General features: G+C 40.5%; 1 protein-coding gene across 1 annotated transcript in view; it reads left to right on the forward strand.

Moving 5' to 3' along the window:
* The first annotated feature begins 1298 nt into the window (after positions 1-1298).
* Positions 1299-19429, forward strand: part of LOC145532430 (tyrosine-protein phosphatase non-receptor type substrate 1-like) — a 33899-nt gene continuing 15768 nt past the window's right edge. Inside the window, exons 1-2 of the mRNA XM_081557321.1 lie at positions 1299-1406; positions 17996-18352. Of these exons, the coding sequence (XP_081413447.1) occupies positions 1331-1406; positions 17996-18352 (433 nt within the window). The 5' untranslated portion in view covers positions 1299-1330. The remainder of the gene's footprint in view (positions 1407-17995; positions 18353-19429) is intronic.

Raw genomic sequence — 19429 nt, forward strand, 5'->3', positions numbered from 1 at the left:
CATAGACATCTCAGTACGGAAGCCAGGGAGGTAATATTCTGTTACTCCTGACCTCATGTCACACATGCACATCTTATTCTTTATCACTCTAATACAATTATAATCTTGAATATGTTAATAGACAGTGTCTATGTTATGACTATGAAATTGTTTTTTATATTATAGCTGAGTTTGTTACATTCTTAGTTTTGGCTTATGTTGATCCTGTCTTGTGTATGTTTGTGTAACCACTAGCATGGTCAGATGCAGAATATTCCATAAGCACCAAGTCTCCTATGTGCTAGCCCTTTAAAATAACAAATATCCCCACCAAACCAAGACTCCTGCAAATACCTTTCTGTTTTCTCTATATATATAATTTTGGGAATGTTATACAAGTAGAGTTAATATTTTGAGACTGGTTTTGTTCACTCAACATAATGCCTTTAAGAGATTTATAATTGCCACACCCATATATAGCTCATTCCTTTGGATTGCTGATAGTATATCCTCATATGGAACGGTTGTTCACTTATTTTTAGATATTTTGATTTCTTCCACTTTTCTGCTTCAAAGTAAATCTTTTACAACATTTGTACACAGGTTTTGTATGGACACTGTTTTCATTTCTCTGGAATAAATGCCTTAGAGTGTAATTTCCGGGTCATGCAATCTACTTCCTCTCCTTAAAGAAGTGGAAAATGATTCCTTCTTTTTGGATTCAGGCCATAGCCTGAATAGGTGTGAGGTCCACATTGCACTGTTCATTTGGGCTAAGTTTTGCCAGTTACATCGATAAAATGTTGGAATAAGAAATCATTTCAAGAGTACATCTGGTTCCATCCCAAAGTTGAGAAGGCGCTGATGAGCCCCCTTCCTTTATCCAGGTCAGTCAGTAGATCTTCACTGAGGCAAGTGCAGAATGAGACTGAAATCCAGCCACAACCTAGGGTCCTGGAATTGGAACTCAGCCCCCAGCCGCAGATCCTTCTTGGGGTCTGTGAGTTTGCCTGGGGCTCCCAGCTAGGAATCGCCATAAACGTGGAGAGGAACCCAGTGGAGGAAACAGAGGCCTTGGGTGGAGAGAGAGTTTTATTTCTGCTAGGCCTGTTCTGTCTCTGAAAATGTAAGATGAGTAACTAGCCACATTTTCTGCCTGATTTCTATTTCACATCTGAAATAGGAACTGTCTTGAACCTAGAAACGTATTGTAATCTCATAGCCATTTGACCCTATCACAGGCACTTCCTCTTATATCACGGGGGGTGTGGCTTCTTTCCTTTCCACAGAGCACAGAAGTTCATGCTCTCCCAGCTTACACATTTGGACAGAGCAGATTCCTCAGGCCTCCATGATGCCCATCCCCGCCTCCTCATTACACACTCCTCCTCCTTGCCTGCTAATGATTCTACTGCTGGGATTCATAGGTGAGCATTTCTTGGGGTAGAATCCCCTCTCCCTGCCCTCTGGACCTCCCCGCTGCCCTGTACTTTTAGAGTCTCCATGGAAACATGGGTGTGCCACCAAGGGCAGCCGCAGAAGGCCAAAGACTGGGCATTACCTGAAAGGATGAAATCAGGGATTTGACTGTTTTCTCTGTGGATCCATCACCTCCAGCTGCTTAGCAGAGGTATCCAAATGGATGATGCTTCAAATACCAGCAATGACAAATTTATGTCCATTAACTTGTATAATCCTCACAACATCCCATGTGATAAATGACTATTACTCCTGAATTGCAGATGGAAAGATTGAGGCAGAGAGTAACTTGTCTGATATTAAATGACCTAAGGCAGTGTAGCATCAGATTCAAATCTAAAGTGTCCAGCTCAAGTTGATTCTTTTAATTATATCATGCAACTCAGCTTCTCAGAGAATCCTAATGGCAGAAAAATCAGAAGATACTGAGAAATAAACAATAGACATCATGCCACTCAGAGAACAGAAGCATTCAAATCTTGCATTGTGTACTCCCAAGTTTTGATCAATGATGTGTTGGATGGTTCCCATGTGTTGAAGTTTGCACTGAGTCTTTAACAGGTATTGTAATTTCATTTGATCCTCAAAACAACCTGTATACTACAATGCTAGGCTATTCTCTAATACATGTTTGTGGATGCATGTATTTATATGTGTGTGTGTGTATGTGTATGTGTGTATGTGTGTGTGTGTATGTGTGAGCATGAGGAAGTCTTTCCAGACACATGGGATTTCAAAAAGACTTCTTTAGTTTTTAAGTCTATATGAAATGATATGAATATATGTTAAGTTTTTGCTGTCTTTCAACAACATACCTGCTTTCTACTTCTCTATAAACTTCTCTCACCCAAACTGTTACTTAAGACAAAACTTCTCTCCTGATAAATGAGTAGAATTCTATGCATTGCTATCTTAGAGTCCCCTCTTCCATGCTGGTTCAGGGTGAAGAGGAACGGAGGCTAAAAAGGACTCAGAGACTCTTGCCTATATGATCTGTATATCCATATCTATATCTGTAATTATAACCACATCCCTGTCTATAACTTTATCTATATCACCTAATGCTGGTTGAAGCTTCCATTCCTCAGGACATCTAATGAGTAATAACAATTCATTTTCTTAAACATTCATCATGGGCCAGAGTCGGAAATTCCCATAGTTGCCAACTCATGTGATCGTTATATCCAAGGTAGATCCTCTTGTCATCAATACCTTATAGATAATAAAACTGAGAAAGGAGAAGTTCAAGGACACTCAGTGTTACCTGATAGAGGTATGGTTTGAACTCAAGACATCTGGTAGTAGAGCTCATGAGTTTAACCACTGCTCTTCTTGATACTGTGGCCCTTCTTCCATCCCAAGATATTTCTGTGTCTTCTGCCAATGGGTCTGAAGAAGGGGAAGGGTGGGGTAGAGAGTTTGTGGTTTTCTTCTCCTAGGCTCTTTTTTTGCTTCCTCATACAAGCAAATTCCTTTTTGCTTCCTCATACAAGCAAGTTCCTTTTATTTTTCACCAAGTTATTTACATGGAAACTCACCTTCTGACATAATTTCTACAGAGATTAGCTGCTTAAAAATAGAGCTCACTGTCTTGGGGAGATATCACACTAGGCAGTTCACATATCATATGTATATTACTTTGATATTTAGTATATGACAGGAAGGAACTTGGGGTGAATTGTTGAATAAAAGAGACAAAGTAATTGCCTTCATTGATGTTTATCTTAGTGAAAGAAATGACAATAAACAATAGACTTATAATTCAGCAAATAATACAGAATATTAGAAAGTGCTACATGTTAGAAAAGAATAGCTCACATGTAAAAAATGAAATTAGTTTGTTCTTTAACTTCATACACAAAAATAAGCTCAAAATGCATTAAAGACCTAAATTTGAGACTTGACACTATAAAGCTCCTAGAGAAAAATATAAGCAGAACACTCTTTGACATAAATCAGAACAATATCTTTTTTGATCTAAGTCCCAGAATAATGGAAATAAAAACAAAAATAAACAAATGAGACCTACTTAAACTCAAAAGTTTTTGCATAATAAAGAAACAACAAACAAAATGAAGGACAACCCACAGATTGAGAGAAAATATTTGCAAATGATGTGACTGAAAATGGGCTAGTCTCCAAAATTTACAAACAGCTCATGACACTTAATAGAATCAAAGAAAAAAGCCACTCAAAAAATTAACAGAAGACCTAAATAGACATCTCTCCAAAGAAGATATACAGTTGGCCAAAAGGACCTGAAAAGATGTCAACGTAATTATTAAAGAAACAGTTTGAGATGGACACGTACAGTCTGCTGTACTTAAAACGGAAAATCAACTGTACAGCACATGGAACTCTGCTCAATGTTATGGGGCAGCCTGTATGAGAGGGGAGGTTGGGAATGAATGGATATACGCATATGTATGGCTGAGTCCCTTCACTGTTCACCTGAAACTATTACAGCATTGTTTGTCAATTGGCTGTACCCCCAATACAAAATAAAAAATTTAAAAGGAAACAAAACAAAGAATAATTGGATAACTGAATTGGGAGAATTTGCTGGGTGGGATGTATTTTAAACCTGGTAGTCTTGCATGGGCATCACAGAGATGGGGAAGTTTGAAAGAAAGTTCTGGGATGAGCATTGTGGTTATCTCGGGGAGGAGCCTTCCTGACAGAGAGCAGCATGTTGCAGAGGCCCTGAGAGTAGAATCATCCTCCTGTGTTGAAGGATTTGGGCTTTTGCCCTGAGTGAAATTATTGCCATTGCGGTTTTGAAGAGAGAAGTGACTTGATCTGACATGAGTTTTAATTTATTCGAGCATTTGATTGAGAATAGACTACACAGGGAACTTCCCTGGTAGCTCAGCTGGTAAAGAATCCACTCGCAATGCAGGAGACTCTGGTTCAATTCCTGGGACGGAAGATCCCCTGGAGAAGGGATAGGCTACCCACTCCAGTATTCTTAGGCTTCCCTGGTGGCTCAGACGGTAAAGAATCCACCTGCAATGAGGGAGCCCTGGGCTCGATCCCTGGGTTGGGAAGATTCCCTGGAATGATGTGGCAACCCACTCCACTATTCTTGCCTGGAGAATCCCCATGGACAGAGGAACCTGGCAGGCTATAGTCGATAGGGTCGCAAAGAGTTGGACACAACTGATTGACTAAGCACAGCACAGAACAGCAGAGACTACACAGGACATTAATAGAAGCAACTAGAGCATTTGAAGTCATAACATTCATTCAAAAAAAGTAAAAATGGCTTGCACTGAACAGTAGCTAGTAGAGATAAGAGAAAGAGGTCAGATACTGGATGCACACTAATGAGGAGACAACAGGATTTTCTGATGCATAGGACTTGGGATGGGAGAGAAAAACTTCAAGGTTTTGATAACTGGGCATCTGAAAGAAGAAATGTGGCTCAGCTGAAATATAGAGGTTGTGGGGGAAATTCAGATCAGTGTTAGATGTGTTAACTGTGAGATGTTTATTTCTGTCCAAAAAGTATGTCAAGTTGATAGTTGGACATACAAGTTCAGAGTTCTGGAAAAATGCCTGGGCCAGAGAGATAATTGGAGAGTTATTGATATACAGTTGGCAGAATTTTTGCAGTCTCCTGGCTCCTCTCACCTCTCTGATCCCTAGTCTCTTCTCCCTCTTCTTGTCCCTCCATTTCTCCCTCCAAAGTTCTTTCACATTTCTTCCCATTTTTGTCTTAGCAGTTCAACTTCCCCAACCTCACTTTTTCTCTCCAGACTTAACAATCTAAATCATCTGAAGCTGTTGGCACATCATAAGACCTGCCCTGTAATAGTTTGTCCCCTCCTTCGGAGGTATGATTGTTTACAAATGGTGCTTAGTGTATGGGTTTATCAGCTCACACTCCACAAAGTTGAACTACAAAGGAGTAGGGAAGAAAAGGAAAAGAACCCAGGGTTTATTTTGAGGCCAAAGCAGCCTGCTCCTCTTATTTACATCCCTGGAATGAAACCCATGCTTGTTTAATAGAACATTTCAGATAAGAGGGATTGTGTTTGTATTTCTCTATATCTTCAGAAACTGGATAGTCAATGAGGCAGTGAAATCAAGTGGATAGCTTGAATCTGTAGTGAAATAATTGGCCCAATGGTGACTCATGGCTATTCAACTCGTAACTTGCTGTCCAATCATAATCAATCACCCAGATTCTTTTTTTAAACGTTTTATTTTGTATTGGAATATACTCAATTAACAATACTATGATAGTTTCAGGTAGACAGTATAGGGACTTAACCATATGTACATTTGTATCCATTCTCACCCATCCAGACTGCTACATAACATTGATCAGAGTTCCTTGTGCTATACACTTGCATATATACAATGCAATACAGTACATTAACTCTATAGATTACTTTGGGCCAGTCAGTTAGTTCAGTCACTCAGTCATGTCCAACTCTTTCCAACCCCATGGATTGCAGCATCCGAGGCTTCCCTGTCCATCACCAACTACCAGAGCTAGCACAAACTCATATCCATTGAGGTGGTGATGTCATCCATTTTATCCTCTGTTGTCCCCTTCTCCTCCTACTTTCAATCTTTCCCAGCATTAGAGTCTTTCCAGTGAGTGAGTTCTTTGCATCAGGTGGCCAAAGTATTGGAGTTTCAGCTTCAGCATCAGTCCTTCCAATGAATATTCAGGACGGATTTCCTTTAGGATTGACTGCTTGGATCTCCTTGCAGTCCAAGGGACTCTCAAGAGTCTTCTCCAACACCACAGTTCAAAAGCATCAATTCTTTGGTGCTCAGCTTTCTCTATAGTCCAAATCTCTCACATCCATACCTGACTACTGGAAAAACCATAGCTTTGACTAGACAGACCTTTGTTGGTAAAGTAATGTCTGCTTTTTGACATGCTATCTAGGCTTGTCATAGCTTTTCTTCCAAGGAGCTAGCGTCTTTTAATTTCTTGGCTACAGTCACCATCTGCAGTGATTTTGGAGCCCAAGAAAGTAAAGTCTGCCACTGTTTCCATTTTTTCCCTATCTATTTCCCTAAAGTGATGGGACCAGATGTCATGATCTTAGTTTTTTGAATGTTGAGTTTTAAGTCAACTTTTTCACTCTCCTCTTTCACTTTCATCAAGAGGTTCTTTAGTTCTTCTTCACTTCTTGCCATAAGGGTGGTGTCATCTGTGTATCTGAGGTTATCAATATTTCTCCAAGCCATTTTGATTTCAACATGTGCTTCATCCAGCCTGGCATTTTGCATGATGTACTCTGCATATAGGAGAAGGAAATGGCAACCCATTCCAGTACTCTTGCCTGGAAAATCCCAAGGATGGAGGAGCCTGGCAGGCTGCAGTCCATGGGGTCACACAGAGTCGGACATGACTGAAATGGCTTAGCAGCAGCAGCAGCAGCACTCTGCATATAAGTTAAAAAAGCAGGGTGACAATATACAGACTTGACTTACTCCTTTCTCAATTTGAAACCAGTCTGTTGTTCCATGTTCAGGTCTAACTGTTTCTTCTTGATCTGCACACAGATTTCTCAGGAGGCAGGTCAGGTGGTCTGGTATTCCCATCTCTTTCAGAATTTTCCACACTTTGTTGTGATCCACAGTGAAAAGGCTTGGCATAGTCAATAAAGCAGAAGTAGATGTTTTTCTGGAACTCTTTCTTTTTGAAGATCCAACAGATGTTGGCAATCTGTCCTCTGGTTACTCTACCTTTTCTAAATCCAACTTGAACATCTATAGTTCACGGTTCACGTACCATTGAAGCATGGCTTGGAGAATTTTGAGCATTACTTTGCTAACATGTGAGATGAAGGCAATGGTGTGGTAGCTTGAACATTCTTTGGCATTGCCTTTCTTTGGATTGGTATGAAAACTGACCTTTTCAAGTCCTGTGGCCACTGCTGAGTTTTCCAAATTTGCTGGCATATCAAGTGCAGCACTTTCACAGCATCATCTTTTAGGATTTAGAATAGCTCAACTGGAATTCCATCACCTCCACTAGCTTTGTTCGTAGTGATGCTTTCTAAAGCCCACTTGACTTCACATTCCAGGATGTCTGGCTCTAGGTGAGTGATCACACCATCATGCTTATCTGGGTCTGAAGGTCTTTTTTGTATAGTTCTTCTGTGTTTTCTTGCCATCTCTTCTTAATATCTTCTGCTTCTGTTAGGTCCATGCCATTTCTGTCGTTTATTGAGCCCATCTTTTCATGAAATGTTAACTTGGTATCTCTAATGTTCTTGAAGAGATCTCTAGTCTTTCCCATTCTATTGTTGTCCTCTATTTCTTTGCATTCATCACTAAGGAAGGTTTTCTTATTTCTCCTTGCTATTCTTTGGAACTCTGCATTCAAATGGGTATATCTTTCCTTTTCTCCTTTGCCTTTAGCTTCTTTTCTTTTCTCAACTATTTGCAAGGCCTCCTCAGACAACCATTTTGCCTTTTTTCATTTCTTTTTCTTGGGGATGGTCTTGATCACTGCTTCCTGTATAATGTCATGAATCTCCATCCATAATTCTTCAGGCACTCTGCCTATCAGATCTTATCCCTTGAATCTATTTGTCATTTTCCCTGTATAATCGTAAGGGATTTGATTTAGGTCATACCTGAATGGCCTAGTAGTTTTCCCTACTTTCTTCAATTTAAGTGTGAATTTTGAAACGAGTTCATGATCTGAGCCACAGTCAGCTCCCAGTGTTGTTTTTCTGCTGACTGTATAGAGCTTCTCCGTCTTTGAATGCAAATAATGTAATCAATCTGATTTCAGTATTGACCATCCAGTGATGTCCGTGTGTAGAGTCTTCTCTTGTGTTGTTGGAAGAGGGTATTTGCTATGACCAGTGCGTTCTCTTGGGGAAATTCTGTTAGCCTTTGTCCTCTTCATTTTGTACTCCACGGCTAGATTTGCCTATTACTCCAGGTATCTCTTGACTTTCTGCTTTTGCATTCCAGTCCCCCATGATGAAAAGGACATCTTTTTTGGGTGTTAGTTCTAGAAAGTCTTGTATTCAGACCTTAGTGGTTTTGTATTCAGACCTTCAGCATTAGTGGTTGGGACATAGACTTGGATTATTGTAATACTGAATGGCTTGCCTTGAAAATGAACAGAGATCATTCTGTCATTTTTGAGACTGCACCCAAGTACTGCATTTGGACTCCTTTGTTTACTCTGAGGGCTACTCCATTTCTTCTAAGGTATTCTTGCCCACAGTAGTAGATATAATGGTCATCTGAATTAGATTTGCCTATTCCAGTCCATTTTGGTTCACTGATTCCTCAAATGTCAATGTTCACTCTTGCCATCTCCTGTTTGATCACTTCCAATTTGCCTAGATTCATGGACCTAACATGCCAGGTTCCTATGCAATATTGTTCTTTATAGCATCAGACTTTACTTCCATCACCTGTCATATCTACAACTGGGCATTGTTTTTGCTTTGGCTCTGTCTCTTCTTTCTGGGGAGAAGGCAATGGCAACCCACTCCAGTACTCTTGCCTGAAAACTCCCATGGACAGAGGAGCCTGGTGGGCTGTAGTCCATGGGGTTGCAAAGAGTCGGACACAACAGAGCAACTTCACTTTCACTTTTCACTTTCATGCATTGGAGAAGGAAATGGCAACCCACTCCAGTGTTCTTGCCTAGAGAATCCCAGGGATGGCGGAGCCTGATGGGCTGCCATTTGTGGGGTCGCACAGAGTCAGGCACGACTGAAGCGACTTAGCAGCAGCAGCAGCTTCTTTCTGGAGTTGTTTCTACACCCTTCTCCAGTAGCAATATTGGACACCTATCAACTGGGGGAGTTCAGCTTTCAGTGTCATATCTTTTTGCCTTTTCATACAGTTCATGGAGTTCTCAAAGGACGAATACTGAAGTGGTTTGTCATTCCCTTCTCCAGTGCACCACATTTTGTCAGAACTCTCCACCATGACCCATCCATCTTGGGTGGACCTACAGGGCATGGCTCATAGTTTCATTGAGTTAGACAAGGCTATGGTCCATGTGATCAGTTTGATTAGTTTTCTGTGATTGTGGTTTTCATTCTGTCTGTCCTCTGAAGGATGAAGATAAGAGGCTTATGGAAGCTTCCTGATGGGAGAACTGACTGTGGGAAAAACTGGATCTTGTTCTGATGGGTGGGGCCATGCTCAGTAAATCTTTAATCCAATTTTCTGTTGGGGGGGGCTGTGTTCCCTCCCTGTTATTTGACCTGAGACCAAACTAAAGTGGGAGTAATGAAGATAATGGCAACCTCCTTCAAAAGGTCTATTGAAGGTACTGTTATATTCAGTGCCCCTGACCCTGCAGCATGCCACTGTTGACCTACACCTCCACCAGAAACTCTTCTACACTCACAGGCAAGTCTGGATCAGTCTCTTGTGGGGTCACTGCTCCTTTCTCCTGGGTCGTGGTGCACACAAGGTTTTGTTTGTGCCTTCCAAGAGTTTGTTTCCCCAGTCTTGTGGAAGTTCTGTAATCAAATCCCACTGGCCTCCAAAGTCAAATTCCCTGGGGATTCTCTGTCCCAGATCCCCAGGTTGGAAAATCTGCTGTGGGTCCTAGAACTTAACAGTGTGAGAATTTATTTGGCATAATTATTCTGCAGTTTGTGGGTCATCTGCTCAGTGGCTCTATGGTGGGGTTAAGGGTAGTATAGTCACTTTAACAATATTCATTCTTCCAATCTGAGAACGTGGTATATCTTTCCTTATGTGAAGAACCAGAGATCAAATTGCTAGCATTCGTTGGATCATAGAGAAAGCAGGAAATTCCAGAAAAACATCTACTTCTGTTTCATTGACTAGGCTAAAGCCATTGACTGTGTGGATCACAACAAACTGTGGGAAACTCTTAAAGGGATGGGAATACCATAACAGCTTAACTGTCCTCTGAGAAACCTGCATGTGTCTCCAGAAGCAACAGTTAGAACCAAACATGGAACAACAGACTGGTTCCAAATTGGGAAAGGAGTACGTCAAGGCTGTATATTGTCATCTTGCTTATTTACTTGTATGCAGAGTACATCATGTGAAATGCTGAGGTGGATGAATCACAAGCTGGAATCAAGACTGTTGGGAGAAATATCAACAACCTCAGATATGCAGATAATAGCACTCTAATGGCAGAAAGTGAAGAGGAAATAAAGAGCCTCTTGATGAGGGTGAAAGAGGAAGTGAAAAAGCTGACTTGAAACTCTAAATTCAAAAAACTAAGATCATGACATATGATCCCATCACTTCATGGCAAACACAATGGGAGAAAAGTGGAAGCAGTGATAGATTTTATTTTCTTGGGCTCCAAAGTCACCATGGATGGTGACAGCAATCATGAAATTAAAATATGCTCCTTGGAAGAAAAGACAGCATATTAAAAACCAAAAGCATCATTTTTCTGACAAAGATCTGTATAGTCAAAGCTGTCACTTTTCCAGTAGTCATGCACAGATGTGAGAGTTGGACCACAAAGAAGGCTGAGCACTGAAGAACTGATGCTTTGAATTGTGGTACTGGAGAAGACTCTTGAGAGTCCCTTGGACTGCAAAGAGATCAAAGCAGTCAATCCTAAAGGAAATCAACTCTGAATATTCATTAAAAGGACTGATGCTGAAGCTGAAACTCTAGTCCTAGATCCTGATTCTGGGAAAGATTGAAGGCAAAAGAAGAAAGGGGCAGCAGAAGATGAGATAGTTAGCATCACCGACTCAATGGACATGACTTTGAGCAAACTCTGGGAGATAGTGAAGGACAGGGGAGTTTGGCATGCTGCAGTCCATGGGTTTGCAAAGAATTGGACACAAATTAGCAACTCAATGACATGTGACTTCTTTGGTTTCTTTCAACAGCATCTTATAGTTTTCAGACTACATGTCTTATACCTCCTTAGGAATGTTGATTTTAGGTATTATATTTTTTGTGATGTGATGGTAAATGGGATTGTTTCTTTCATTTTTCTTTCTGTTCTTTTGTTGTTGTATAGAAATGTAACAGATTTCTACGTATTAATTTTATATCCTGCAACTTTACCAAATTCTTTGATGAGTTCTATTAGTTTTCTGGTGGTATCTTTTTGTTTGTTTGTTTGTTTGTTGTTGTTTTCACTTTAATGAAGAGAATTTATTACAGAGAGTTCATTAAAGAGTTATTAAAGGATAAAATGCAAACAAAACAAAGCAGTAATATGTCAACCATGAGTGAGGAAAGAAGCTAGTACACCAAGGGCTTGAGTAGTGTAAAGGGAACAACTGAGCATTTAGGGCAAAGAGAATTTTACTGACCAGTATTGAGTCAAATGAGTATTTAGTAAATGAACAGAAGGCAGAATATAGAGCAGTGATTTCACAGCAAAAGCAAAGTATGCAAGTGTGAGTTTGGGTCAGAAACAATATTTTAATAGGCTAAGCTCTATAGTGAACTTCCAGATGTTCAAGCTGGTTTTAGAAAAGGCAGAGGAACCAGAGATAAAATTGCCAACATCTGCTGGATCTCGAAAAAACAAGAGAGTTTCAGAAAAACATCTATTTATGCTTTATTGACTATGCCAAAGCTTTTGACTGTGTGGATCACAATAAACTGTGGAAAATTCTGAAAGAGATGGGAATACCGGACCATCTGACCTGTCTCTTGAGAAACCTGTATGCAGGTCAGGAAGCAACAGTTAGAACTGGACATGGAACAACAGACTGGTTCCAAATAGGAAAAGGAGTATGTCAAGGCTGTATATTGTCACCCTGTTTATTTAACTTACATGTAGAGTACATCATGAGATATGCTGGGCTGGAGGAAGCACAAGCTGGAATCAAGATTACCGGGAGAAATATCAATAACCTCAGATATGCAGATGACAACACCCTTATGGTAGAAAGTGAAGAAGAACTAAAGAGCCTCTCGATGAAAGTGAAAGAGGAGAGTGAAAAAGTTGGCTTAAAGCTCAACATTCAGAAAACTAAGATCATGGCATCCAGTCCCAACACTTCATGGCAAATAGGTGGGGAAACAGTGGAAACAGTGTCAGACTTTATTTTGGGGGGCTCCAAAATCACTGCAGATGATGATTGCAGCCATGAAATTAAAAGATGCTTACTCCTTGGAAGGAAAGTTATGACCAACCTAGATAGCATATTAAAAAGCAGAGACATTACTTTACCAACAAAGGTCCATCTAGTCAAGGCTATGGTTTTTCCAGTAGTCATGTATGGATGTGAGAGTTGGACGGTGAAGAAAGCTGAGCACTGAAGAACTGATGCTTTTGAACTGCAGTGTTGCAGAAGACTCTTGAGAGTCCCTTGGACTGCAAGGAGATCCAACCAGTCCATCCTAAAGGAGATCAGTCCTGGGTGTTCATTGGAAGGACTGATGCTGAAGCTGAAACTCCAATACTTTGGCCACCTGATGCGAAGAGCTGACTCATTGGAAAAGACCCTGATGCTGGGAAAGATTGAGAGCAGGAGGAGAAGGGGACGACAGAGGATGAGATGGCTGGATGGCATCATTGACTCGATGGACACGGGTTTGGGTAGACTCTGGGAGCTGGCGATGGACAGGGAAGCCTGGTGTGCTGCGATTCATGGGGTCACAAAGAGTCGGACATGACTGAGCGACTGAACTGAACTGAACTGAACATTTAGCAATGTTGAGCAGCTTTTTATGTGCTTTTTGGTCATCTGTATGTCTTCTTTGGAGAATGTCTATTTAGGTTTTTTCCCCATTTTTTGTTTGGGTTGTTTGTTTGTTTGAGTTACTGAGCTGCATGACCTGTCTGTAAATTTTGGATTCTAATCCTTTGTTGGTCACATTATGTGCAATCATTTTCTCCCAAAATGTGGTTATCTTTTCATTTTGCTTATTGTTTCTTTGCTGCACAAAAGCTTTTGAGGGTGATTATGTCTCATTTGTTTATCTTTGTTTTTACTCCTTGGAAATGGATGGAAAAAGATATTGCTGCTTTTAGTTCAAGGAATGTTTTATCTTTGTTTTGCTGTGTTTTATTGTGTCTGGTATTAAATTTATCTTTAAACTAGTTTGAGTTTATTTTTGTTTATGGTATTAGAGAATGTTCTAATTTTATTTTTTTTAACATGTAGCTATCCTGTTTTCCCTGCACCATTTACTAAAGAGACTGTCTATCCTCCATTGTACAGTCTTAGTACATATAGTACTCTTGCCTGGAAAATCCCATGGATGGAGGAGCCTGGTAGGCTACAGTCCATGGGGTCGCGAAGAGTCAGACACGACTGAACTACTTCACTTTCATGCATTGGAGAAGGAAATGGCAACCCACTCCAATGTTCTTGCCTGGAGAATCCCAGGGACAGCGGAGCCTGGTGGGCTGCCGTCTATGGGGTCGCACAGAGTCGGATACGACTGAAGTGACTTAGCAGCAGCAGCAGTACGTATATGCAATGGATCATTACTCATCCATTAAAAAGAATGAAATAAAAAAAATAAAATAAAATAAAAAGAATGAAATAATGCCATTTGAAGCAATATGAGTGGCCCAAGAAATTGTCATACTGAGTGAAGTGAGTCAGAAAGGGAAATATATACTAATATGTGGAATAAAATATGAGACAAATGAACTTATTTACAAAACATGAACCTTATGTTTCTTTCAGACTTAGAGAATAAATTTATGGTCATGAGGGCAGAAGGGTTAGGGAGAGGGATGGATAGGGAGCTTGGGATTGACATATACAGATTGTTGTGTCTAACATGGATAACTAATGAAGAACTACTGTATAGCACATGAAAGTCTGCTCAATATTATGTAGCAGCCTAAATGAGAAAAGAATTTGAAAAAGAGAGATATTGGTCTGTATTTTCTTGTTATGCCTTTATGTCACTGTGATATCTGGATAATGCCAATAGAACTCTGAAAAAGTTGAGAGGTCCTGGGAGAATAGCATTGAAACATGTATATTATCGTATGTGAAACAGAACACCATTCCATGTTCGATGCATGAGACAAGGGCTCAGGGCCGGGGCAATGGGATGACCCAGAGGGATGGGATGGGGAGGGAGGTGGGTGGGGGGTCCAGGAAGGGGAACACATGTAAACCCATGGCTGATTCATGTCAATGTATGGCAAAAACTATTACAATATTGTAAAGTAATTAGCCCCCAACTAAAATAAATAAATTTATAAAAAAAAAAAAAGTTGAGAGGTCTTCTCACCTCTTAAGACTTTTTTGAAGAGTTTAAAGAGGAATACTGTTAGTTTTCTTTAAAAGTTTGGGACCATTCACTAATGAAGACAAGTGATTTTGGGCCTTTCTTTGTTGGGAGGTTTTTTATTATTAATTGAATCTGATTGCTAGTTACAGGTCTACTCTAATTTTTTATTTCTTCATAATTCAGCTTCAGTATTGTGTCCTTACAAGAATTTGTCCAATTTATCTGTGTTATCCAATTTTTCTGGTGTTTAATCATTCATAGAACTGTTTTAAAATCCCTTTTATTTCTTTGACATTATTAGTGTGTTTTTTATTTCTGATTTTAATTATTTGGGTTGTCACTCTCTGTTTTTTTCCCTTAGGCAGTCTAGCTAAATTTGCTTAATTGTGTTGATCTTTTTGAAGAACTCCTCTTGGCTTTATTGATTTTCTCTGCTATACTATTCACATTTTACTTTTCTCTTCAATAATCTCAGCTATCTTCTTTCATTTGCAAACTTTCGGTTTGGGGTTTACTTTACTCTTCTTTCTCTAGTTTCCTGCAGTATAGTTCTTCAATGTCTGCATTTTCAGCCATAAATTTCCCATAGGGATGCTTTCTGTGCATCTCATATGTACTCGTAGTATGCGTTTATGTTTTCATTTGTCTCCAAGTGTTTTTTAATTTCCCTTGTGATTTCTTCCTTGACATGTTGATTTTTGAAGAGAATGTTGTTTAATTTCTATGTGCCTGTGACTATTTTATTTCCTCTTCTGTCATTGATCTAGTTTACTTTTACAAACAGTTTGAAGAGCATTTCTTTCAATTTCAATAAGTTGCCTTGCCATTCTTTGTGTGTGACAATGACATATATATAGATTTTTTGTTATGGCAACTGGTTTATGTAACTGTAGACACAAAATAGCCCCCTGACATAGGAGGAACATCAAAATTGCTGAGTGCTAGGATGTGAAGCTCACTTCTTCCCACAAATACATCAAAAACACATCAACATGTGGAATGATTCTCACATAATGTCTACTGAATGCTGGCAGAGGATCTCAGACATCTGAAAGGGTAATAAAATCTTTTTGTATCTGGGTAAGACAAAAGAAAAGAGAAGAAAAAAAGAAAGAAAGGAATCAGGATGGGACCTGAACACTTGGGAGGAGCTATGAAAGAGGAAAGTTTCCTGTAACCTGGGAAGTACCCCCACCAGCAAGGAGATCAGCTGGGATATGGGGAACCTCAGAGCCTTGAAGGAGAGTGTAGCAACCAGTTTGCAGCAGTTAAACATTGAGAGATACGCACAAATGGTGGCCAGTGCAACTGCCCTACGCTTCCCAACCTGTTTGTCTGCTGGTAAGGGCAGGAGCAGGGTTTGAAGCTCACCCCCACTTTGGAGCAGTTGTTTTGCCACTGTCATCCTGGACTCCAGGTGGAGTCATGAGCTGCTTCTACTCCTATCGAGCGCTCTGGGGGCACGCATGAGCCACCACTGCCACCAAGAACTCCAAACTGGATATCAGACACCACATGGGCACACCCCCATAAGGGAATAATGGCTAGCTCATGCAGAGGAAAGAGGTGACAGGCATATGTACTAAAAACAGCCCTTGCATCAGAAATATTAAACCCACACAATCTACACGTGGATGCTCCCATGTATAAACAGTCCTCCAAGACCACAGGAGATAATTGTTTCTCCTAAACTTCCAGAATAAGAGAAATATAAGTAAAATGAAGAAGCAGAGGAACCACGCCCAGTTAAAAGACCAAGAAAATTCACCTGAGAAAGAAAATGAAATAGACCTCTTTAGTCTAATAGACAATAGTTTCAAAAAAGAGATCATGAAAACACTGAAGAAAACAAGAGACAACCCAAATAAACAAAATAAGAAATGAGAAAGGAGACATAAGACCAGTGTTACACAAGTACAAGAAAAAATAAGGAAATCTATGAATAGTTAAATGTGAACAAATTCAACAACCTAAAAGAAATGGAAGTTTCTAGAAAAATGCAGTCCACAAGCTGCATGTTGTGGCCAAAGAGAGATAAAGAGATAGGTGTACCTACGTATGAAACAGAAGCAGACTCACGGACATAGAGAATGGAGTTTCAGTTGTCGAGGTAGATGGGGTAGGGGTTAGGTAAGCTATTATATATGGAAAGGATAAAAAACAAGATCCTACTGTACAGCACAGAGAAGTATATTCAGTATCACGTGATAAACAATAACAGAAGAGAATATATTAAAAATGTATATGTATAACTCAGTCACTTTCTATACTGCAAAATTAACACAGCATTGTAAATTGATATACTTCAATTAAAGCAAGTTATAAATCAAGTAAACAAAACATAGACCACCAAAGAGATCTATGTCCTAATACTCACCAGTGAATGTTTCACTTTACATGGCAAAAAAAATTTGTAAAAGTGATTAAGAATCTTACTAGGGGAAGAATATTCTTGATTATCAATGTAAGCCCAATGTGATCTTATAAGAAGGAGGCAGGAAAGCCAAAGTTAGAGGACAAGTGACAATGGAAGCCCAATTGGAGTCATAAGAAGATAGAAATCTTGAGAAAAAGAATGTGGACAGTCTCAAGAATTTGGAGAGGCAATGATTAGAGCCTCTAGATGAAACGTAGCCCAGCTGACTCCTTGACTTTAGTCCAGTAATACTGGTTTTGGTCCCTTCATATCCAGAATCATAAGATAATAAAACTGTCATTTTTAGTCACTAAGTTTATATAATTTATTACAGCTGCCTTAGGTAACTAATATAACATGACTGTGTCATTGGAAAAAATCCCAAGGAGTTGAAACAAAGTTTTACTTTCTTCATAAACTAAGTGTTCATTGTGTTTTGGGAGCTCTGAACATCACTGTCACTCAAGTATACAGGTTGTTGGAGCCAGTTCTATCATGAGTATGGGGAGGAGAGAAGCTGGCCCGTAAAGTTACTTGCAGTTTAATGAATAACATACAAAATACATGCATCACTTCTCCTCACAACTCAGTGATCTAAGAGATCACCAAGTGGTCCCACCTAATGCAAAGGACAGAAGTGTAGCACTCCCTGAGGACACACAGTGAACACCCAGGAATATTGGGTGGATCATGACACTTCCAGAGAGGGCTCAAGTACTCAGTCCCAGTCTCTGCCACATCACTGACCTCTGTGCCTCGGCTCCTCTCTTGTGTTAGTGTCTCATATTACAGGCTCATTGTGCAGGCTATATGTAATGTACATGCCGTGTGCTGAGTTTAGGGCCCATTCATGGTGCATGCAGACAATGAAAGCTGTTGTTGATAAACACTTGAGAAAACCTACAGAATCACATGAGGATGAATAAATAACTACTTTGTGTTTTCCTCCAGGAGCGGCAGGTGATGGGGAGCTGCAGGTGATTCAGCCTGAGAGGTCAGTGTCTGGTGTAGCAGGAGAGACAGCTACTCTGTACTGCACTGTGACCTCCCTGAGACCCGTGGGGCCCGTGAAGTGGTTCAGGGGAACTGGACCAGGTCGGGAGTTAATCTACAGTCAAAAAGAAGCCCCCTTCCCCAGAGTTACAAATGTTTCAGATGCCACAAAGAGAAACAACGTGGACTTTTCCATCCGCATCAGTAACATCACCCCAGCAGACACCGGTGTCTACTACTGTGTGAAGTTCCAGAGAGGAGAACAGGGTGACATGGAGTTTAAGTCTGGACCAGGCACTCGTCTCACTGTGAGTGGTGAGTATGGCCTGGGTCTCCTTTGTCCCCTGGTCTCTGACAATAAGTCAACAAGAATATCCTTAACTCTTTACGCAAAGAAAAGGGAATCAGGTGCAACCGTACAACAATGATCTGGACACTATCTGGTTTTATTCCCTTCTACAAATCAGGGTATTTGAGTTCATGACAGTTGTGCTATTGCTCAAGGCCCTGTGCTGGTAAATGTGGGAAAAGTCTGGATCTCCAGTCTACCTGCCTCCACAGTCCTTGTCTTTTCCATCACTTTTAGCCCTTTGGTTCCAGGGATGAGGGAGATGAAAATCTGAGTGACTTGTTCCGTGGCAGACCAGATCTAACTTCTTACTTCTGGACAGTGCTCCCCTCAGTGTGGCTGAGTCTTCTCTTATTCAGCTCTTATTTAACCCCTACTGTGTACCAGGCCCTGCTCTGGATGCTGTGGAGGCAGCAGAGAACAAAGCTGACAAGGGCTCTTCTCCCATGAAGCTTATGTCCTCTTTCCCTTTCAAAGAGGAGAAATCCATCCAGGACAGGGAGGGGAGATGTGTTTCTTTATTTTCTATTCAGACTGTCACACTGGGAAGAGATTCTAAGAGACACTGTTTCAGTGCTTATTCTGATGGCCCTGATTGGAGACTATGCCGAGAGGCTGGGTGTTTCCAGAGGATCTGTTGAAAAAATCCTTCTATCATTCAGGGATTGACTCACACAGTCACTGAAGTCTCCGAGCAGCATTGGGTCATCTCAGAATGTCCCTCCTCAGGGGAGCAATTCTTCATGTGGGTGACTTAGGAGCTGGAGCAGCCCTGTTGAGGCAGAAAAGGTGTGTTTTTTTAATATAAATATACTTATTTTAATTGGAGGCTAATTACTTAACAATATTGTAGTGGTTTTGCCATACATTGACATGGATCCATCACGGGTGTACATGCGTTCCCCATCCTGAACCCCCCTTCCATCTCTCTCCGCATCCCATCCCTCTGGGTCATCCCAGTGCACCAGCCCCGAGTACCCTGTCTCATGCATCGAACCTTGACTGGTGATCCGTTTCACATATGATAATATACATGTTTCAAT

Source organism: Giraffa tippelskirchi, chromosome 13, assembly GCF_054371585.1.
Source record: "Giraffa tippelskirchi isolate mGirTip1 chromosome 13, T2T-mGirTip1v1.2.pri, whole genome shotgun sequence".
NCBI classification, from domain to species: domain Eukaryota; kingdom Metazoa; phylum Chordata; class Mammalia; order Artiodactyla; family Giraffidae; genus Giraffa; species Giraffa tippelskirchi.